Raw genomic sequence first — 22,875 nt, forward strand, 5'->3', positions numbered from 1 at the left:
ACCACAGATAGTTTAAATACAATATCATGCTGCAAGTCTTTAATTTACAAAATGGCATTATATACAGTAGCAGTGGAATTATATTACATTTTCTCAAAAGTTCATTTTATACAAACTAGCTACAAACGAGATTGAAAAGTGAAACAATTTGATGCTGGAATGTTTTTGACATTTTGTTCAGTTGGCCTCATTGAACATGAAGGCACTTGATACAGAAACATTCAACAGCATTCAAGTTCATAAGGTCAATTCATTTTCATCATAACCCCCCCGAACATTATCAAAACCTTTAACTTCAGAAAAATGGCTGATAAAAACATAAGTGATCAAGGACTGAAGTCTAAAAATCATTTTTACAACATTTTAAAACACTGTAATTAAATGATATACAGTTATAGTTTAAGTTTAAAACTTTGTCTGGTTTGGCCTTTTAGTTTCTACTTAAACAAGAACTAAAAGAAAAAAATAAACAAAGCTTCATGCAAAATTTGATTTACAAATAAAGTCCCACCGAATGTCTTAAACATTTGTTCTTGAAGAGAATCGATGTATTTTATACATATTTACAATGAAAACGTGAGTTTCCTGTGTTTGTATTCCGTCAACCATTCAGAAAATACATTGTTTACAACAGTGTAGTGCTGCTGATGTTTTCTTAAACATGACATGTTTAAACAGAAACAAGACACAGTGACACTAAAATAACAGTTGTCATGAAACAAGGCCAGAAACTGAGTTGGATTTCAACATAGTTATCACATGACGTGTAGGCACATCTGCATTCATACGTTTAAATATGAAACTCGGGCCTCAAATGTGATGATCTGTAAACATTCTGTGTAGTGAAGAGCACTAACATTGTACCTAATAACTGTTTAATGTCAACACAGCTGAATTCACTGTCCTGATGTAACAGTCACACAATCTGCTCAAATAGTTCCTGTAGTTTCTGACCTTTGTAGAGTAATAATATCACAGATCTGTTTCCAGAATCGTTTCCTCAAACTCAGCAACAAAACATCATCTGTGTGGTGCTTCGTGCACGGCACCTGATTCTGCCTTACACACAGATACAGCAACGCCATGATCAATTATAATTATTATATTTCATTTTAATTTAGTTTTTGTTTGAATTCAGGCTCATCTTTTTTATTTTTGTTAACAACTCAAGTCATGACTGACAAGTCATGACTGACAATCTAAAGCAACACATCAGTTTACTGTGCTGTGAAAGGTTTAAGAATAAAAAATACAAACAGCACATAAGAGCTCTGTGAAGTTCACATGGAGGGAGACATTGTTGACTGTAACAAATAAAATGAGGAGCAAACGTTTAGTTTCTGGGACATTCACTGTCAAAGTAAGATGCATGACCTCATCAGGTGATGAGCTGTATCACACAAGAGAGCTTTAACAAAGGTTTGAAATGTTTTGGTTATATTAGATAAATTCACAAGTGAAGCTTTTATATATAAAAACGCAAGAAAAGGATGTGATATCTTCTGGCTTGTACAGATTTTTTTGCTCATTTGGACAACAACTCTCTTCAAATCATCAGCTGTTGGTAGTTCTGCCTTTTGTTACCAAGCAGCAATAAATAACTTGTTCTATTATGTTCTAGTATTTTCCGTATTACAGTTGTCTGGAATCTCTCAGTTCATTTTCAGTTTCCAGGCGGAGTTATCAACCAGCGAGTGGCAGAGCAGGCTCTCAAACAATCCTAGCAACGACATGTGATGTAACCGGAGTGACAGGTTATTGTGTTTCTCTTTAGAGAAAAATAGACCAACCAGTTTGTTTAATACTGTCTCGATAGCTGATTCATCACACCTCTTCACATCAGCTACAGTATACTGGTTATAATAATGTTTCAGTGGCGCTCTAATTGGACACTGTCAGTAATCGTACAAATCGCGCCCCACTTTAGATAAATGGTTGAGATTGATCCAACCAGTTTGAAGACGGACAAATCTTGTTGGATTGGCAGTACTTAAAAAATATCATCTGGATACTGGACTTCATAAAAGTATAAAAAAGGTTTGAAATATTAAAATAAGGTCTGTGTCATATCTGCCATGAAGAGAGAGATATGATTAAAACTTCCTTGAAAATGGCCCACTGAATCTTTGACTGAGTGCTGATGGTCATCTCCCTTAAGTTCAATATTCATGAAAAGGAATCAGCGGTCCCATTTCTTTGGTCCAGATCTGTCATGTCAGTCATCGCAGTCTCAAACTTGTCGTCGGTGCTAACAATGCTGTACTGACCATTCTCTGCCTCTCTGGATATTCGCTTTGTCCTTTCCTGCAGGAGTGCGTGGATCAAGGCGACTGGCACGGGCATCATGGCAAATATGATCAGTAAGGCCAGAACAGCCAGAGCCCAGTCAGGGTACGGCAGGTGCTCCTCGGAGGCCTGAAAAAAGAATCACAGGTTACATAAAGGTAATGCAGCCTAATGCTCACTGCTATATTGTCGTCTGATGTCAGACGATGTGTGAGCTGCAGCTTCACATTAAGAGCATCCGACCAACAAAACACAAATGGACTTTAACTATGATCCAGTGAGAGGAAGTACAATGTGTCAGTGAGTTTATAGTTATACATCAACAAAACAAGACATCCGTCATTATCTGTACTTTTTGACAGGGACTCGGAGTGAAATATTGCAGGGAGTAATGAACAGTTGGGAGAAGCCCAAAGGAGCTGCAGGCGAGGCTGCTACAACTCAGTGAGGTAACCAACTCCTGTCACTGTGCCATGCTGCTAACAAGCCATGTGCAGCAATAACATCATCTTCAAAGAATGATGGAAAATGTCATTTCATTGTGACTTGTTGTATTAAACACACACTTGTAGTTACCACCAGTAATAAAAGCTGACTTGTGCTTTACCAGTGTAGTTACCACAGGTGTTACCAAATCCATCAGGACTGAAATCTTCGAGATACCGATTTAAACAACCAGAACTTACAAATACTCTGCTTTACATGTTCAATATGAACGGAGAGAAAATGTCATTAATTATTATGCAGGAGTGGAGAGAGCAAGAGACAGCTTGTTTTAAAGTGTCCTGTAGACAAAAACAACAGCTGTCTGCCTTATTCAAGAATGAACATGTCCCGTGGCTGTGCTGCCTAAAGCTGTTTTAGATTGTGTTCAGATTCCACCGTACGGAACAAACCCCACAAATAAAAGCTTGATCCTCCGTACCTTCTCTTGGTTCCATGCCATGTAAGTGGGTCGTGTGATGACCATGCGAATGCCGGTGGCTCCCAGTAACCCCAGCATAGCCAACAGGCAAATGTATTTCCACAGGTATTTGTAAATGACAGAGGGACGCCAGCCCAGCATCACCTCGATGTCATCAAGGAACCTTCAAAAACAGAGAGTGGTCAACTTTCACTTTGAGTGAACTGATAAACTGAACCGTAGATTGAATTTACCCACAGTGTTGAAATAGAGCTCACCTATCTGCTCCATATAACCAAGACACGCTGAAGGTCTCAAAGACCACCACGATAATGAGGGGCAGAGTGGCAGAGTAGTCATCAAACATCATCACAAAGTAGTTCCCACTGCGTTGGGTGAAGAGCAGGCCAATCACAAAGCCAATGATGCAGCTGATAACTGAAACACAACAGACATGGCTGTAACTTTCAAGGCTGAGAGCTATTGTCCAATTTGTCCCATCACAAACATCCATAAGATTTTACTGTCCTCTAAAAACCCAAAATATGAATTGTGAAATACTGTGTTACCATGGTATTATCTACACATCTCATGCTCTGTACATGTGCTATCTTGTAATCAACACAACTGTGTCACCACTCTTGGCTTGGATATGTTGGGATTCTCCTATTTTAAAAGGAAAAAAACATCGGAGAGGTAAAACGAGTGGAACAGGTGTTTACTTGTGAATTTGGTTTTGTTGTTGGCCAGAGTTTTGAAGCGGTCAGTGAGGGGAGCGAGGATGCCCTCCATCGTGCCAAACATCGTGCTGAGCCCCAAATTGAGCAGCATGAGGAAGAAGAGCGCTGACCAGAAAGGACTGCCGGGCAGAAGTGACATGGCCTCTGTGAAGGCGATAAAAGCCAGGCCTGTTCCCTCTACACCCTGAACACAAAGAGTGCCAGCTTTAGTTTTGTGTACAATTTACATAACACAAAAAATGGTGGTTTAGTGCTTTACATTGACATTAGTCGAAAAACATCAGTCTTTACCTTCTGCATCTCTTTTTCCAGGTCACAGTCTGTTAAATTACCAGAGAAGTTAGCTCCATGCTGTTTAAACCAGGTCCTGTAATCCTCCAGACTCACAGACTGGGGGACAGAGTAGTTGAAGCTTGGCATCCGGCTTACGTCCACATGACTGTTGTGAAACTGCTCTGATAGCTCCTTCACATTACTATGAACAAGACAAAGAAAACAAACAGATAAATACATAATTAATAACATACAACTTTTCCCATTTCATTAAATGGAAATAAGTTTCTTCCCTGCACAAATCCTCCGAATTAGGTCTAAAAATGATTTGTCCTGTGATTAAACCTACCTGACGACACACTCCATGACATTGCCTTTGGCGCGGAAGCCAAGCACAGCAAACACCACCAGAGTGGCCAGCACAGAGGTGAGGAAGTTTATAGAGGAGACGGTGAAGGCATCACGGTGGCAGTTGTTGTTCCTTGGATTATAGGAAGAGTAGGCGATAATGGACCCGAAGCCAAGACCCAGAGCAAAGAAAACCTGTGTGGCCGCCTGCCGCCACACCTGCACGTCGCCCCAAATTTCCAGCTAAAACGTAGAGAAGGAACAACGGGTGCGTCAGGGAAATATGCACATGTGCTTCACTTCCCCAAACTCAACCGGTCATTTAATCTGCACATACCTTGGGATAGAACATGTATCTGATTCCCTCTGAGGCTCCGTCCAGCATGAGTCCTCGGACAAGAAAGCAGAACAGAACCACATAGGGGAAGATGGAGGAAAAGTACATCACCTAAGAAGCAAGGAAGAAATATAACATTAACAAGCACATAGAAACAGTATTACCAGTTTCACACAGGTGCTTGAGCGTGAAGGGAACAACTCTCCTAAAGTTGACTGCCTCTTACAATGCATTGACTGAATTGAACTAATTTCTATAATTTTCATTTGTTCTGTGCTCCAGCAAAGCCATGACATTTACATTTCATACAGTTATGTAAAGCATCTATTTGACAGTTCCCTGCTGCTTGAACAACCCATACTCTCCACAGAGAGGACTGACGTTTCATCTAATCTTGTGTAAGCCTGCTGCTTGTTACACACTGAACATATGGCCCTTGTAATTGAGAAGTGCTTAAGTAAGTAATTGCGTGAAACACCTGATGTCAGCCGGAGTGGGATTAAACCTCCCCTTAGATGTTAAACTAAACATTAAATACAGTGAAACATGATTTACACTCCGAACATGTTTCCTCCACCCAGGACAGAGTTTTATCCTGTAAATCTGAATAATAATTTGAAATCGAAGGAACTTTAAAGTAAATTAGTCAAAATGCTGAGCTGTTCATTATACTGTGTAACTGCAGTAAGACAATGCCCAGGATTCAATATTTAATCAATAGTCAGAATTAATCAATTGTTTTCGATCTTGTATTAGTCCAGAGTTGGAAATAAACTTGAATGAGAAACTAGATATTCACTGTTTAGCAAATCAACTTGACATTTTCATTATTTGATATCAAGCTGGAGAAAAGAGAACAAGCTCATCATCATTGCTGCTCCTTCTCTCTCATTCTTTTATTTCTCTTTCTTTGAGCAGAGGGGAAGTTATTTCTGTCTCATCATCTCTTCGAAGGTGTGAACATTGAAACCTGCTGTGACACTAGAGGGAGGCAGGACCCCTGCAAATTCATTTTTTCACATCCTCGAATAACTGGGATATTCACACTAGGAAAAAAAAAAATTCTACACAGCTCAATACCTCATAATACTGTCATCAAAACCTTTTAAAACTTCTTAACAACCTTGACTTTGTTCAGTTTTTAATACTTTGAAACCCCAACACCCCAGTTAAGGAAAACAAACAACCCAGTACTAATAGAAAACTCACACATGGATTACGCCATCTGAAGTTAGTCAACAACACTTAAGCTTAAACATTCCAGAAATTCCATCAGCCACAGTAATTTTGTAAATCTAAGCCCAACACATGAGTGGGATTAAACCAAACTGAGGGTATCCACACAGGGCAGGAGCCGCTAAGGGCTTCTCTTCGTATTCTAGTTAGTTAAACACAACACATCACACACTTGCCTTCACAGAGCTCTTGATACCCTTGAACATTCCCAGGCACACAATGGTCCAGGCCGCCAGAAGGCAGCAGGTGATGTAAGGGTTGAAAGAGCCTGTGTCATCAATGGAGTCTGTGATATCCAGAGCTTTGCGGTACCAGAAATAAGAGGTTGGAGAACTCTTCTCACATTCTTTTACTGTTTCAAAAAAAAAAAAAAGAGTATCACTTAATTATCTTACATGTCACACACAGCTATACATTTTTAATTCAATAACTGCTCATGTCTGGTGGGTTTTGAATCTTCATGTGTTGAGTGTTTACCTGTTACATTCCCCTGTTCTGGACACTGGATCCATGGTAAAGGGTGTTGGAATGAGTTCCCAAGATAGAAAAAACTCCATGCAAGGATCACATTGTAGTAGAGAGCCACAAAGAAGCACACCTTAGGATATTTGAGAACAAGATGTTCAGGTTCATATATAAAAACACAACTTGCTTTAGAATCCACAGTTCAAATACAATTTACCGTACATCAAACAAGAATCGCAGCCAAGCTCACAATTTGTCATCGGTTCCCAGGTGTTAAAAGATGTCCGGAAAAATGTTTGCGCAGAATAGTGTGATGTCACAATGAAGTTGAGCTTTGGCCATTTGGATAATGTGTCATCACTTCAATCGTAGTAGACGTTTGTTTTAAGATTTGTCATAACTAGCGTAAGAAATCTTGAGTTATGAGGGGTCACTGGGATCCTGATCTATGACCACCAAAATCGGACCCCTTCATCGTCCAAGTGAACGATTGTGACATGTTCCCCCAATCAATAACATCAATATTATTTGGGGGGGGGCTCCGACCTCCTTCTTGCCGCCAGTATGCTTGAATATGGCGTTCTCGTTATTATGGCCCAGCAGACACCACAGAAAATAACACCTCTAGCCACTGCTGTTGTCGGTGCAGAGGTATAAAAAGTTTTGAAAGCAAAAGCAAAAGCTTGTCTCTACAGTGTGAGTGGTTCAGTTTGGCCCTTTTGGAAATCTTGATAGTCCAACATACACATAAAGGTTAAAAATAGGGAATTACAGGAATGTGTTGACTCAGAGTGACGCTAACTATCAATGTGGACATCTGTGAGAAAGATAGACTGAGACAAGCCTCTGGACACTGATCTGAGCTCTGTGTGTTTGTTGAAGAGATCTTATCTCTGACTATGTGATAAGAGGCTGTGGACAGTGTGTGAATTCTGCCGAATTTAGTTTGTTCCTGTCTGGAGGCAACAGCAGAGAACAGCTGTTTGCAGATCTCAGGTTAATGTCTCTCAACAGTGCAGATAAATAAGTGCGCAGACTTTCAGTCACTGTTCTGTCTGTCGTCAACGTGATCACTGAAGTGGAAGTGCTTTACTTAGCAGCGACTTTCCCCTAATGGTCCTCGACATTTCAAAAACAAACTAAAAAAATGACTGAATGAAAATGTTTCCAGTCATATCCCAATTCCAAGGCAATGGTAACGGTCAAAGGTTTGAGCTTTTAAATGTTTCCCTATCTCATGTTTCTATCTGCTTCAAATGCTGAGAAGGTTTTTCTATAAACCCCTCAGGATGTAGGAAGTTGTTTTCTATCAATACTTTAATATTTATATATTTTTTATATGACATGTTATTCTGTTTTATTGGAGAAATATACCATTGCTCCATTGCCAGGCACATATCACTAAATTATCATACATATTACCAGATTATCATATTATCATACATATTCAGCAAAAGGAAACATTCTAACTTAGCAAAACACAATAATAACTATTGGAATATATGCAACACTATATATTGAACAGTCTAAGAGTTTTAGTGGATATATCACTACAAAACTTATATTAAAACTTATCTTACCACACAGCTGGAATAGCCGATCCCTGCGAGCCTGGGGGAGATGAACTTCCACACTCCGATGCTGCCCTGTCGGATGGCCTGGCCGGCCGCCAGCTCCAGGAAGAACAGGGGGATGCCCACAACCAGCATCAGCAGCACGTACAGGAGGAGAAAAGCTCCTGAGGAGAAAAGGTGAGCAGGATTCAGTTGAGATATGAGCAAAAATTAAAAAAGGAGAAGCAAAAGCTTGTGCTCTTCTGTTTTTTTCTAGTTCCACAGCAGCAGATTTTTCTGCTTACTGCTGCCTGCAATATTAGTTTTGTTGAAAATAGGTCTTATCTATCCTGTAGGGTGAATAAGACACATATAGTTGTTACAAGTTTTTACATATATTTTTTATACAAATATCATTCACAGACAAACTGACAGCTAGCTTTTTTTTCATTTTTAACAAAAAACAACTTCATATTGAGGCAGTAGGAACCGAACAGCTGGGAAAATAATAGTCAATTTTTCTCAGTATTTACACCATGTTCCCCTGGCAACAGATAAAAACCTAACTCTGGAACATGTGACTCCAGAGCAGTAGTGTTATATGTTGTTTACAGATAGTTTAAACATCCAGCTGCTCAGATTTGGAGGCTTACATTTAGGATTCCATGCATGGATATGTACATACAGTACATATCCATACATACAGTATATCAATTGTCTCTCTGATCACATGCACATCCTGTGACAGTGACCTCCCCGTCTCCCATGTGAGTAAATACAGTATATTCTGCACCCACAACGTGTGTTTACTTAGTTCGAATCCCACTTAACATTGGCAACAACAACAGGGTCTCACCTCCTCCATTCTGATGGCACAAATAAGGAAACCTCCAGACGTTGCCGAGTCCAACGCTGAATCCCACCTGGGCCAGGAAGTACTCTATTTTACTGTTCCATCCGGCTCGAGCGGGAGGCTCCGATAAGGCCTGCTGGCTCTCCTCACCAGTGAAGACGCTGACCTCTGACTCTGTGGTTCCTGTCATGTCATCTTCAGTTGGCAGTGGCTGCTTCTCCATCTGAAACAGGATTATATTATGCACCTTTCATAATTATGCAATCCATGTCTCTGACTTTAGAGGTGTGGGTGTGTACACTCAGTCTTTATCATCAAACCACCAGGTTTCAAAACTTAGTTCAGTTCACATCCAACAATCCTCTGCATATCTGCTACTTCCTTTTGTTTACTCACCTCTGGAAAACTTAATATAACATATACTTTTTGGATTTAGTTTTACACTTGCATCCTCTAATTTATGTAGTTTTGTATTTGATTCTTTTATACTGAGCTATTTTACTTTATTTCATTTTATGTCATTCAAATTTCCTTTTCTTTATCCTACTTTATATTCTATATAGCATCGTTCTTAATGCATTGTCCATCTTGTTCAACGTTTTTATAGTACAGTCGACCCTGTGTTAACTTACATGACAAATAAAAGTAGAGATTTGAAACTTAATAGTTCATTAGGTACACTTTGCTGAAACTGATGCAATACTGCAATAAAATAGTCTTAATGGTTTTTGTAGAAATGATTATATTGTGATAATTATTGATTTAGTTTTATTTATGTACTCAGCCCTGGTACAACAAGAGGTGTTGCTGATGTGTCCAGCTCACTTGTAATAGGGAGTTATAGGACTAGCTAACTAGCATTAGCTTTAGTCTGATAAAGTCACATAAACAGCCTGCTAACACAACAGGTGGATAAATACACTCATTCTGGTCAGCTCGGGTAAAACAAACCCAAACCAGACGACATGTGACCGATCAAACTTTATTCTATTATATATTCTAACCAATCATATAATCTACAGTGATAACAAATCAAAACATGTGGAGGGAAACACACCACTGAGCCACACCGTGTCAAAGCACAACCACCATAGACGTGTGTGTGACTGGCCTCACACAGCGAACACACACAGACACACACTGACCTTAGCACCGGAGAATGTGGCGGACGAAGCCGCGGAGGAGGCACCGGAGGCGGCAGAAAGCCCCGGAGCAGCTCCGGTGATACAGTCGGTTGACTTCACAGGAGGAGGCGAGCACGTGTAGCCGTAGGTCTGTACCGTCACCGTGTGGTCGGTTGTCAACCGCGTCTCGAGCTGAGTTATTCTTCAGTTTCTATTGATCACGTTGAACCAAACACACCGACGACAACTTAAAACCTTTAAAACACATAAAATACAATCAACCGTAGAGTTCTATCAACGACGCATCCGCCAGCGGATCCTCTCCTCTGATTGGCTCAGACACTCAGCCTCTGCTTCCGCGTGATGCAATCACCAGGCCGCGTTCAAGTGCTGCAAGACAATATAGACACAGCAGCATCCTGCAGCCATGAATACTTCTCTGTTTATCTTTAAGACCTGGGAACCTGCAGTTCAAACCCAATCATTATCATCATCTTATAAAAAGTCATCAAATTTAGAAAAAGGCACTGAATCAGTTAGGATTCCCTGTTACTATAATTCTCTATGCAACTTTTGATGTAACTTTTAATTTATTTCTAAAAACTTATTCTGTATTGTCTTTTTGTATATCATATATAGTATGTTTATGTAGTATGGTGTATTTTATATGTATAGTTTTGTAAAGCACGTTGAATTGCCTTGTTGTTGAAATGAGCTATACAAAAATAAACTTGCCCAATGCCTAATTTTACAAAAATCCATCAAAACTAAATACACCATCATACAATCAACTCTTACCAGTAAAATTGACTTTAAGTATTATTAGGTAGTACGATTTGCTATATGTATTTTTAACACATACTCATTTGATTATTATTAGTGCTGATGATCTATTATTGTGTAAACAATATGATCTTGAGTTTCTAAGTAACTTTATGCTGTATACGATCTCGGTATCTTTATTTAGGCTGCTCTTTATTTATTTATTCTTTGTTATTATTACATGTTACTATATATAGACGTCCTTCTGAAATGTAGATGTGCACTACTTATGTACATAAGTAGTTATGTACATAAGTAGTGCACCAATGACACCAAGGCAATTTCCTGTATGTGCAAACATACTTGGCAAATAAAAGAATTCTGATTCTGATTCTTCTGATTCTGAAGTGTGATGATGAATACATGATCATACGCCTCGTGGTGGCGCTGTTTCTCATACACGCAGGTACGGGCGAGCGAAGAGCAGTGAACGCCTCATCAATCTAAACTACACTGATCTGATGGATTTTATTTTCCACCCCAACGTGTGTGTGTGTGTGTGTGTGTGTGTGTGTGTGTGTGTGTGTGTGTGTGTGTGTGTGTGTGTGTGTGTGTGTGTCAGGCTGCACCAGTGGATGAGGAAAAGTTCAAAACATGCTTCATCCTCTTTGATTTACACTCCTCTGCCTGTGAACGTAACACGTTCCAACTTCCAGCTCTTGATATTTATTCTCCACATTTCCACGTGTCACTTTTTAGTTGATGAAAAAAAGAAAAGAGAAATCAAAGTTTAACCACTTTCTCTTTCCTCTGCGGTGTCGAGGTTCTGCCTGTGACATCTCTCTGGACACACACGCACATACACACACGCACGCTGTCTGCCACGTATGCCTGTTCTGTGATCGAATAAAACACACGCTCTCCTGGCACTGCCAGCACGCAGACTACAAACAACGATCTAACACTTGGGAAATAACGTGCACGCACTTATTGATGACTGACAAATACCTGGAGCTGCCAGACCAGAGGAGATTCTTCAGACAGTGTCCAGATGTCCTCAGAGCAAAGTCAAGTGGGATCCTCCGCTTGTTGTCCCTTCACCTGACTCCGCCTTTCTCCTCTATTGGTGGACAACATGGAGACTTGGCCTCAGAGAACTAAGGTCTGTTATGAAATGTGAAACCCCACTATTTGTGCAAACACCATGTGTGGACTCACCCACCCCCTCAACATGTACTGTGTGTACGTGTGTGGGAGTGTGTGTGTGTGTGTGTGTGTGATCCAGGTAATACTTATGTTGTAGACCTGTTTACTACTCCCTGTAATATCCCTAATATCCTGGGTTAGGTTTAGGTAGTACGATTTGCTATATGTATTTTTAACACATAATTATTTGATTATTACTAGTGCTTGTCTATCCCCAGATCTTGTCTATACACCAGATATTATATTTTTTTTAAACTTATTTTTACCTATTTAGCTTTTTTACATGTACATAGCTTTTGTTTTTGTTCTTGCTTATGTCTATGTTTGTTTCGTTTTTTAATTGTCTGTACTAAGAGAGCAAAAGTAAAACCGGAGTCAAATTCCTTGTTTGTGTTCACATACCTGGCAATAAAAGTGATTCTGATTCTGATTCTGAATTATTATTCTGTAAACAATATAATCTTGAGTTTACTAGTCTCTGTAATATCCCTTACAGGGTTAGGTTAAGGTTCAGTTTCAGGTCAAGGTTAGGTCTGCGTGTCTGCAGTCATCAGGTGACTTTCTAATACATTTTATTTCCCAACATTTAAGGTTTAATTTTGAATTACAACCGCATGCCTGGAATAATATCATTGAAATTACTTGTAAATAAATAGCATAACTTCTTAAATAAATATATATATATATTTCAAATATATATAATTCCTACCATGTGCAAGTCATTAAGTTTAAATTGTAAACCCAACTTAACAAAGAGAAAACACAGACATTTCTGTGTATGTACATGCATTTTTTCAAATGTGTCCCTGTGTTTTTTTAAAAAGGGTGCACGTGTTGGTGTGTAGGTGCACAGGAGGGAGGGTGAGTAAATATTTTATCTCCAAGGTGGGGTGGTACATGGGCGGGAACAGCACAAGGTGACACAACTCTGCTCCATGAATGCTTTAAGTTTCTAGGAGGAGAGCGAGACACCTCTAGTGGCACTGAGACACGGGACAGGTTTTTATCTCAGTACACACACACAGCTGTTCACAGCAGGGATAAAGCAGCGGGAGCCTTTTCAAACCTCGGTAAGTTTATTGAACAAACATTTTCCAATCATCCACATCTGTAGTCGGCTGAACTGGTCACATTTCAGACCTTTAAAGTTTGTATTTCCGACTCTAGATATAATCTGGATGTGTTTTGTGAAGTTAATAACAACGTGATGTGCTGGGTTGATTTCTCACCTTATCTTTTTATACATTAATTATTCAGAGTGCTGATGTGGACTTTATTATTTCACTTAAGAATTGTGTGTACCATATGCCATGTTTTTTTTTTGGGCTATTCAAATATCTTAATTTTGATAATTGTTTGATTTTGGAAATATCATTAAAGGGACTCCAACGATACCAGTTTGACAATGATCATATAAACAATTAAGATGGAAACATACATTATATCAAGTATCATTTAATGAAACCAATGGACGTTTACTCTCATATGATACTGGTGGTTCCAGTATTGATGGTCAATGACGAGTGGAGAGATTGAGTGATGAGGCACACTATACTGTCGTCAGACTGGTTGGGCGGTTCTCTCTCTCACACACACACACACACACACACACATACAGCAGGGTTACTGAAGCAGAGATAGTAACAAGCACTGAAACAGACGAAGGGAAAATTTGAATGAGAATGTTGCTTCATACTTCACATGTCAACAACGTGTTAGTTTAGAAAGAAGGTGAAACTTGCAATGATGCGGCACATCCGGCCCTGTTGTGGCCCGGACAAAATGGAAGTGAACCTTGGCTGCCATCCAGTGTTGCTTACTTGTGGCCCACATCTGGCAAACAGGAGCAGACTGCCCTAGTGCCATCATTCCATGTGGTATGTGGGCAGAGAGAGTATGTGTGACAGTGTGAGCCAAATTTGGGTCAAAACTATTTTGATGTGTGGGGATGCACATCAACATCTGATTGGTTCAAATGTGTGATAACAACACACCTTGCGACTGCACCTGATCTGTTCTCTGACTCCTCAGCCGACGACTCACTGAAATCTGACACAGTGGACGAAGGATGACAAACATCTCCCGGTATCTTGTCAACGTGAGTCTCTACCTGCTGCTCACACTCAACACACTACCGTATGGAGATCGAGACATCTTTCAAGTTGCATTTTTCCTCACTTCATCATCACCACTTCCTTCTCTCTGCTCGCAGCATCTGCTGACGTTCTCACTCCAGGACGGGGATGTGCAGGGCGTGGAGGAGGCCCGCTCACGCCTCTCCTTCCTGGCTCAGAACAAAAAGCTGTGGAGTCAACAGATGATGCTGGACGTCGGAGCCAAGGCCATTCAGCTCCGAGACATACAGAGCAGGGTGAGGACCGATGATGACTTTAGGCCTGCAGGATGAAGATGAGATGCATGCATGTACAATAACTTTAACTTCCTGCAGGATGAGCTGGAGAACTACCCGTTCAAATCCATCTACAGATGCGACGCCATCGACAACGTGAAACAATTCCCCTCCCTCCTCATGCTCATCTGTCAAAGTGAAGATCAGAAGAAGCCAGACATTCTCTTCTTCAACTGTGAGACGGTGCCGGTGAGTAATAGCACTGGAGCGGCTTCCCTGCCTTTCCTGCCTGACTCACTGTCAATTTGAATCGTCAGCACGGTTCAGGTTTTACAAGTGATGATGATGTTCTGTTCATATTCTCACTCCCACAGGCAAAAGAAATCTGTGACAACATCACACGAACAGTTTCGGGTTCCTCCAGCAGCAGGAGCAAGAAGCTCACTCCTGAAACCTCCAGGTACGTCCTACAGGAAAGACTTAAAAACTGATTGATTTGATGTTGGTCCCACATCTAGGGTGAGGGTAAAGGTTTCTGTCTCTATGTGTATGTTTGCATTCATATTATCCTAGAGGAGGGTGATGGACGCCCAAAGACGAATAGAGATGCACGATTCCTTTTTTTACCCCATTATAAAAGCAAAGCTGCCTGATGTCACCATCCACCTGTGTGAGAGAGGGCGGGAGAGAGGCAGAGAGGACAGTGTAAACAGCTGAGAGAGAGAGAGAGAGAAAGAGAGAGAGAGAGAGAGGGACTTGTTCTACTGGTTTCCACATAACTTAAGAAGGTGTGACAGAGATAACAAGGCCATTGTGACAGAAAACAGAGAGAGAGAGAGAGCAGGTGGAGGGATGACGGAGGGAGATTGCCGGCTCAGGGCCTAAACGGATTACCTGCTTTTAAAATTAAAGATTTCTCCATAAAGGACATATTAAGGACAGACTCATGTGGTAAGAAGGGCGGAGACACGGATGAGGTTTTTTAATGTGTAAACTTTTGAGTCAGCCTTCCGAGGCACTTGCATGGACTCTGCGAATGTATGTATGCTCAAGAGTGAGCAAACATAAGGATAGTTTTAACCTACAGTGATCCACAGCCTTGTCTTTTGCTTTTAAACCTGGTTCGTTGCTGACTGGTGTGTTTAAAGGTGGATTAGGATTGTAGCTTTCAGTGTTGTGTGAAATCGAAGGCCGCACTGTGAGTAAGCACTTTCACAGTGTTTACTGTACTTCAGTGGGATAAGGGCTGCGGCATTGAATTTCAGAGACAGCAAGTCCATTGATGGCGGTCTCCGTTGTGTGCCCTGGATCAAAGTTGCCCTTGTGTTGCAACCGCTCTGCGAGGCTGCATCCATACGAGGCTCTCAGAATGAGGATGAGCCTGTCTGACAGTCAGGAGTTTATGAAAGTGTGTCACACTCACTTGAAGGGTGTTTCCAGTGATAGCCACTGCCATCATTCTGCAAGATGGATGTAAAGTTGTGAGAGTGAAGCAGGGTTGAAACTCTCCTCTTGTTTCCTCAGGGTTCCGCAGAGTGGAGGAGAGATGATCGACCCCTATGGACTCCCACATCCCCCCATCGCACATGCTCCAAATGCCCCACCGGCAAACCCTCCGCCTTACCCTGGACCCAGAGGTAAGAAAAAAAGATTGACTTTCACACAAATGCCTGTGTATGACAGTAAAATCCTTTGTTGTGGAAGTATTTGGAGATATTTGACATTGTGAGACTGTAAGAAAGAAAGGAGAGAAGTTGGACATTTAAGGTAAAAGGCTCAGGAGCACAGAGGTTGCTTTGTGTGTGTATTTGTAAAAGGGGGAGGGTGGGTTTCAGGGGTAAGAGGGGACAGGAATTTCAAACAGCATGCAGTCGAGAATGAAAATGGATCACCTGACTCCTTTCCTCTCTTCCCCGGCAGCAAACGCTGTGAACGGCGGCCCTGACGTCTCTTTCCTGCGAGCCGAGCGCGAAGTGGTACGCCTCCTCGTCACCTCTGTGTCTTTTCAGTCAGCTCTGGCTGCATTTCATACCTGAATGTTGTAACTAACTGGTTCTTACTTTCTCCAGGGGATCCTCAATCACTGCTTCGACGACATCGAGCACTTCATGGCCAAGCTGCAGCAGACGGCCGAGGCCGCCACGGTGCTGAGCCAGAAGAAGAAGAAAAAGAAGAAGAGCAAAAAGCAAACTGCAGAAGGTAGGAAGGAGACAGAGATTGAGTTTTGCAGGCGTTATTCACAAAAATGATTTTTGGTTGAACTCATGCTAATGTTTTGCTATAATAACCATTGGCCGATCTGGGATTTTTCAATCCCGAGGGCCATAAAGGGGCCACAATTTACAAAGAGGGGCAAATTAAATGTTTGTGCACAATCTCTGATTCAGTAAGGTGCATTTATTGAAGTCATTCCTGTTTGCTCTATAATGCTGAGCAGAACAAAAACATCATCGAATAAAATGTAAAAAAAAATTTCAAGCACATTGAGTTCCTCCAAAGAATTCATAAAATAAATCAAATGTCATATTTGTTGTTAGTATTGCTTGTTTTTGTCATTTAAAGAGTGCTACTTCAGGGTCCAATCAGATTTAATCAGGGGCCAGTGCCCCCCTGGTCCCACCCCTGGATCCATCCCTAGTGATAATCCTTATGTATTATCCACTTCTGCTCAACAGACGATATACTCTCTATGAGGGCTCAGCCCCCACCAGAGGAGGAATTCATCGACATCTTCCAGAAATTCAAATATTGCTTTAGTCTCCTGGTGCGTATTCAGTCAGGCCACATTATTTATTTTCCTCTTTGCACAACACTGTGTTAAATTCCTCTTATTTATTTCTTCACAGGCCCGTCTGAAATCAACCATCTCCAGCCCTTCATCAGAGGAGCTCGTTCACCATGTATTCAAACCTTTAGACATGGTGAGTCAGTGCTGTTTGACCTCCACGTCTCCACCAGCAAGGTCTCTGAGGACAACACCTGTTGTTGCTATTGCTGTAAACACTTTTATAGCAGCATAGATAAATGTTGGGGTATGACGTGTTTCTTATCACACATCGTTTACTGAGTTGGGTGCAGAGGGAGAGAGGATAGACGTGAAGAGGAAACTGAATTGTCAGGGTGATTACTTTAAATAGTAGACGTTGTAGGACACAGGGATGTGTCATGTCAAAATAATGAAAAGGAGTTAGTGTAGTTGAGTAGTGTTGCCATAAACTCCATGTTCCAGTCAGTGTTTACTCAGGGTCGTTCCCTGTGTGATAACTTCATTGAAACTTGATAAAATCTGCATTTGTTTGATCTTGTTGCCGAGACATTATTGTATGCAGATATGCTTTCTTGGTGCATACGCCTTTTGGGATGTGTCAATGTAGGAAAAATACGTCCTGATAACACCAACAAGGGTTTTTTTATGTGTACATTTTTCCATTGCATGTCAAAATATCTAATATATTTCTGAAGCCTTTGTTCCAGATTTTACCTGGACACAATAATGCAAGTGCTATTGATTTAGAAACTGAAATGACGAAATATTACCTTTACTTACATTTATTTTATTGTCATGACAGGGAAGTTTCCAACAATGGAGTGGCCCCTATCAGAGGAAACGTAGAGAATTTGAATCCGGGAACATGTCACTATTGAACTAATTTCAAAAGTATATTGTGTTTGGTGTTTCAGGTGTGTCTGTGTTGATATTTGATAAAACATTAAAGGTCGGTGCCTCAGCATTTCTATAGGAATGAATCAGTTTAAACACTCAAAGGGTGGAATGGGTGTGTTTGATTTGTGTATACTGGCGTGCCTGAATGGAAAACACAGAGCCCCACACCTCATGAACTGTCTCTTATTTTAGTGTGTGTGTGTGTGTCTGTGGTTTTTTGTGTGTGATTTGTGTCACTCTGCTTTGATTATCAGTTTTCTAACACAAAGTTTTCTTTCGACTCTCTTGCTTCAGTTGGACTTTGAGTATCAGGCCTGTTTTCGCAGACTGTGGGCATTAACACGTTTTGTTGTTCTCTGGGTGCGGACAGATGGTGAAAACAACAGGAGGACCAGCTCTGGGAGCCTCAGTGTCCAGCCCCTCCATGACCAACTCTGCTGTGTCGCTGCTGGAGGACAACCTGAGCGCGGAGGAGAGGCAGCTGTGGACGTCGCTGGGTCCCAACTGGACACACTCTCGGTCAGTACCAACAAACACCTCCATCTTACAGTGGCCTTTTTCATAAAGTAAAATAAAATAATGTTTTTATTTATGTGATTATTCACTACACCATCCTGGAAAATAGAGCCAACATTTCATTATGTAGTTAAGGTATTTTTACTGTGAGTTTAAACAAGAGTCTTCCATGGCCCATGCATCCTTTAAAGACAAAACATTACATATATACATACACACATATACACACATACATACACATGCACATATAAACACATTCCTGTGCTTATCCAGTATCTGTTTTTGCTTTCTCAGCTCTCAGCTCAGAGGACCTGTCGCTCCGTACACACCTGTGTTCTTGGACGGCTGGAAACCAGAAGCCCTGAGGGAAGACGGGCAGGTTTGGGAAGATCCGGTCGAGTCACAGCACAAACATGAAGCCCTCCGAGTAAAACAAGAGGTACAGAATACCTGCGTTTAGGAAAATACAGCACACGTAAATATCAAGTGCAATAAGTAGTAGAGCTTGGAGATTGGCGTTTTCTTCAGCATGAAAAACCATAAGTTCTCTGTTATAAAACAAAATTGTCCCATAAATTGAGTTTGTTTCTTAAATTTGTATAATAGAAAGTGTCTTGATGCAGTTTTCATGGAGACTTTGTATTTGTGTCTGCACAGAAATATAAATGCACAAAGTCACAGACTCTCGTGAGACACTTGCTCGTGCCACAAATTCAAGACATTAACATTTGGCAGCAGACATTTTGGCCCGGAGCTGTTTTTTAATTTTCTTTTTAAATGGCTTTAAATAAATTAGTCTGCGAATACAAACCTGTCGAACCAGGGTGAAAAAAAAATCATGTAGCTTTCCCTCCATTCCTCCAGGGCTCCACGTTATGTATGCTTGCTTTAGGAATGGCTGTTGATTTTCAGGCTGCATGTTTACAGGTCTCTGTCTGAATTGTACCTGCTGTAATGAATGTACTTCACACATCAGATAAAAAGAAAATCATCTGAGTCATCTTTAATCTCTTCTTGCAAAAATTCAACACATTGCAGATGAGACATTTTGTCAACCACCCCTGTCCCTCTGCATGTTGACCTTTGACCTCTTTTTCTACACCTGTGTGTTCTCATGCTGTATACCCACACGTCCATCTTGTCTTTGCCCCCAAGCAGCAGCTGCCTTCTCAGCCTGTCCCTCCTCCTGGTACCCTTGTCAGAGACGAGACGTAGGTCCTATTTCGAAAAAGCAAGTCAGTCAGTTGTTCTTATTTTCCCACCATGTGCATGACACCAGCGTGTGTGTCCTCTCCCTCTCAGAGACTCCAGCCCACTCCCACCGGATCCTGAAAGACTCTACACCTGCAGTTACGACTTCATAGCCAGGAACAGCAGCGAGCTGTCGGTGCAGCAGGGGGAGAAGCTGGAGGTATATAAAGCCAAGCAGATCATGAACAGCTACATGTTCAGGAATCCAGCATTAAGCTTCTTCATTATTGTTTGGGATTATTTTACTATTTTACAGTTTGCAAAATTATTTAATTGTGTTTTACAGTTGTAAAAACACTGACATCCTGTGAATAGTGCTGACAGAGGAATTTCTGGATAGATAGATAGATAGATAGATAGATAGATAGATAGAGAGATAGATAGATAGATAGATAGATAACCCTGACTGACAGCATCTCCTCTGTCTGACAGGTGGTTGAATCCTCAAAGCGCTGGTGGAAGTGTCGTAACAGCTACAACCAGATCGGATTTGTCCCCTTCAACATCCTGGAGCCCATGGCCCACATAAACAGCCCCATCACCAACAGACCCCCCAGTGTAAGAAGCACAACACACACACGCATTTATACACATACACACACACACACACACACACATGGATGTCATCAGCAAAGAGGCAGGCTCTCACCTGTACATGCCTGAGTAAATTCAAGTGTTTGCTTTTCTCTTTGCTCCAAACTCCTGCAGGCTCCCGCTCCGCCTCCCCTCGCCAAGACTTTCTCTGTGGTCCCACCAAGCCCTCCTGCCATGCCCCAGGCCCCGACCCACTCCCCACAGCACCCCCGCAGCATACCAGTATACAACCAACACGTGCAGTCTGCAGAGGACTCAGATAAAGGTACCAAAACAGTGTGACACATAAATTCTGTGATGAAGAGGTTTACTATAGGGAGCTATACTGTCCTGGACTGTCTATGTGTATGTGAAAAGACAAACAAGTGAAGGATGGATAGTAGCAGAAGAAATGCTACCACATCCTACTTTACCACTGTCACGGCCACAAACTGTGCAAAGGTGAAATATGGCTCAACCTTGTAGCTACAACATGAAAAGAGGACCGAGTATAAACACAAGAAAGTTTATTTATGAAAAAGAAAATAGACTAACTACCAAGATTTACCAAAACTATGGGAGTACTGGAGGTCTGGACAAAAATGACAGGGACCAGAGGAATAATAAATAGTTCAATAAAAAAAGAATTATTGAACATTATTAAAAGCAGGGGTTGAATGTTACAAAGTACATATACTTATTTATATCTGATTTTAAGAATGCATTGCATTACACCCAAGAGGCCATCAATCATCACGACTCAGCTAAATATTATTGATATTAATTAACATCATCTGCAGAGTCTGTATATTCTTGTATTAAACAGAATACACTGTAGGCAGTTAATGATGTAGTAGACAGCTGCATTAGAGAACAGGCACATAAACTGTGTATTGTTTAATGATTAGTTATCTCTGGAATATTTGAGTTGTATGCAGCCCAGCTTTCTTTCTGTTGTCACATTATCTGCATGAGAGGCTGAAATGTCTCCTTGAATCTTTGCAGTGATGCTGGTGAATGACGAGCTGCTCCAGAGGCTGACCAACGGAAAGCCCAACCTGCACAAACCTCTGGTCATCCCTCGCTCCTCAGAGACCGCCGTCCCTCTGGACTACCACTCTCCCCCTGAGGAAGTGGCGGAGTGGCTCCGAGGGAAAGGCTTCAGTGAACCGTGAGTGATGGCTACAGACTCACTGTTGATACACTGGAGTGCTGCCAACACATTTAGGTCGAGACAAATGGCCTCCTTCATTCAACATGAATTAAAGTGTAAAGGCTCATTTCTTGTGTATGGTTTATATGGATGAAAACTGTGTACTGGAGAATTAATTGTCTGGGGTCCTCTTGTGTCTTCGTGTCTCTCAGGACTGTGTCGTGTCTGGGAGTGCTGACAGGGGCTCAGCTCTTCTCCCTCAACAAGGAGGAGCTACGAGCTGTGATTCCAGACGAGGGCGCAAGAGTCTACAGTCAGCTCACTGTGCAGAAATCACTGCTGGAGGTAAAGCCAAGGACAACAGTGGATTTTACTAGAGAAGAAATTATATTGTTAAATGCTGAAGTGACCAAAGTTGCAGTCCCCAAACCCCTGAAGTTACTTCCATAGCAAATCCTTTAAGTTCAGTAAGAATCAGCCAATGTTTGCAATCTTCTATCCTGTAAAGTATCCCATTATGATAATATATGCGATATTTTAATGAGAATCAGTTACTTTATATACTCATCCATGAGATTTGAAATGCAGATTATGTTATTTAAGTAAGATGGCACATTTAAATAAAAAATAAAAATATGCTCACACCCATAGATTTTAGTCATGTAGACATGCCTGAATCTATTTCCAATCAAGATCCATGAATTACTTGAAAATGTTTAATGCACACTTTCCATCTTTTACTGTGCAGTAGTTTATCAAAATGCATAATTTTACCAGTTAAACTATATGTATATAAATGATCCTATCAGTTGTCTATTATAATTTTTTGGAGATGCAATGGATCTCAAGCTTTATTTGTCATTATTTGGTTGTTTCCTGTGCAGGATGCCAGAAGGTCTACAGAGTTGGAGGCGGTCATGGAGAAACAGAAGATGAAGGTTGATCTGAAGCTGGAGAGCAGCACACTGTGAGCAGCAGGCGTCTTCAGCATGAAGAGTCACATGAAGGATTGTTCGCCTGGTGCTGCAGCTGTCACTAAATTTTTAAATTATATTCAGAGAGCAAACATGTAACAGCCAATCTATAATCAAAGACTGCCTGAAGATCGTCATGCTCACTCAAATGTTATTACTTTATCAAGTGTTTTTAATCCAAGCAGGCGCTGTGCAAACTACACAGTCTAACATTAAAACACATTTTTAAATTATGATGCTTGTCTTAAATGTGAATAGTTTTCTTTCCAGCTCCAATGATACACATCTTTGTAAAATACTTCAACCA

General features: G+C 41.1%; 2 protein-coding genes across 3 annotated transcripts; one reads left to right on the plus strand and one right to left on the minus strand.

The window, feature by feature from the left end:
* Positions 1-24: 24 nt before the first annotated feature.
* On the minus strand, positions 25-12,027 carry LOC109627166 (sodium-dependent neutral amino acid transporter B(0)AT2-like). The gene is made up of 13 exons (XM_020083608.2): positions 11,890-12,027; positions 10,141-10,330; positions 8,999-9,218; positions 8,170-8,327; positions 6,602-6,722; positions 6,301-6,476; positions 4,889-4,999; positions 4,553-4,794; positions 4,222-4,405; positions 3,913-4,114; positions 3,469-3,628; positions 3,212-3,374; positions 25-2,415 (listed from the first exon to the last, which is right to left on the minus strand). The coding sequence occupies exons 3-13, from the start codon at positions 9,216-9,218 to the stop codon at positions 2,167-2,169; spliced, it is 1,986 nt and encodes a 661-aa protein (XP_019939167.1). The 5' UTR covers positions 10,141-10,330; positions 11,890-12,027; the 3' UTR covers positions 25-2,166.
* Positions 12,028-13,032: 1,005 nt separating this feature from the next.
* On the plus strand, positions 13,033-22,801 carry LOC109626999 (epidermal growth factor receptor kinase substrate 8-like protein 1). Of its 2 annotated transcripts, none has more exons than XM_020083305.2 (19): positions 13,033-13,157; positions 14,119-14,185; positions 14,300-14,458; positions 14,537-14,686; positions 14,812-14,897; positions 15,962-16,074; positions 16,358-16,413; positions 16,507-16,636; positions 17,113-17,201; positions 17,284-17,358; positions 18,472-18,620; positions 18,912-19,056; positions 19,773-19,828; positions 19,920-20,028; positions 20,301-20,426; positions 20,577-20,727; positions 21,447-21,612; positions 21,807-21,939; positions 22,479-22,801. In XM_020083305.2, exons 2-19 carry the CDS (start codon positions 14,156-14,158, stop codon positions 22,563-22,565), a joined length of 2,010 nt encoding a protein of 669 aa, XP_019938864.1. In that variant the 5' UTR covers positions 13,033-13,157; positions 14,119-14,155; the 3' UTR covers positions 22,566-22,801. The 2 variants fall into 2 exon arrangements, with proteins under 2 accessions (XP_019938864.1, XP_069373181.1); XM_069517080.1 differs by having other exon boundaries at positions 19,776-19,828.
* The last annotated feature ends 74 nt before the right edge of the window (positions 22,802-22,875 follow it).

The sequence above is a fragment of the Paralichthys olivaceus genome, chromosome 21 (assembly GCF_024713975.1).
Source record: "Paralichthys olivaceus isolate ysfri-2021 chromosome 21, ASM2471397v2, whole genome shotgun sequence".
Lineage (NCBI taxonomy): Eukaryota > Metazoa > Chordata > Actinopteri > Pleuronectiformes > Paralichthyidae > Paralichthys > Paralichthys olivaceus.

What these genes read in the sequence shown, in the direction of transcription:
- LOC109627166 (XM_020083608.2), bottom strand. Translation starts at nt 9,218, where the DNA reads ATGGAGAAGCAGCCACTGCCAACTGAAGATGACATGACAGGAACCACA. An exon ending in TGGAAAAAGAGATGCAGAAG is followed by an intron (nt 4,115 to 4,221) that starts GTAAAGACTGAT and finishes CTTTGTGTTCAG; the next exon opens with GGTGTAGAGGGAACAGGCCT. An exon ending in TGGTTATATGGAGCAGATAG is followed by an intron (nt 3,375 to 3,468) that starts GTGAGCTCTATT and finishes CTGTTTTTGAAG; the next exon opens with GTTCCTTGATGACATCGAGG.
- LOC109626999 (XM_020083305.2), top strand. Translation starts at nt 14,156, where the DNA reads ATGACAAACATCTCCCGGTATCTTGTCAAC. An exon ending in GCCTTACCCTGGACCCAGAG is followed by an intron (nt 16,075 to 16,357) that starts GTAAGAAAAAAA and finishes CTTCCCCGGCAG; the next exon opens with CAAACGCTGTGAACGGCGGC. An exon ending in CCCAACTGGACACACTCTCG is followed by an intron (nt 18,621 to 18,911) that starts GTCAGTACCAAC and finishes TTGCTTTCTCAG; the next exon opens with CTCTCAGCTCAGAGGACCTG.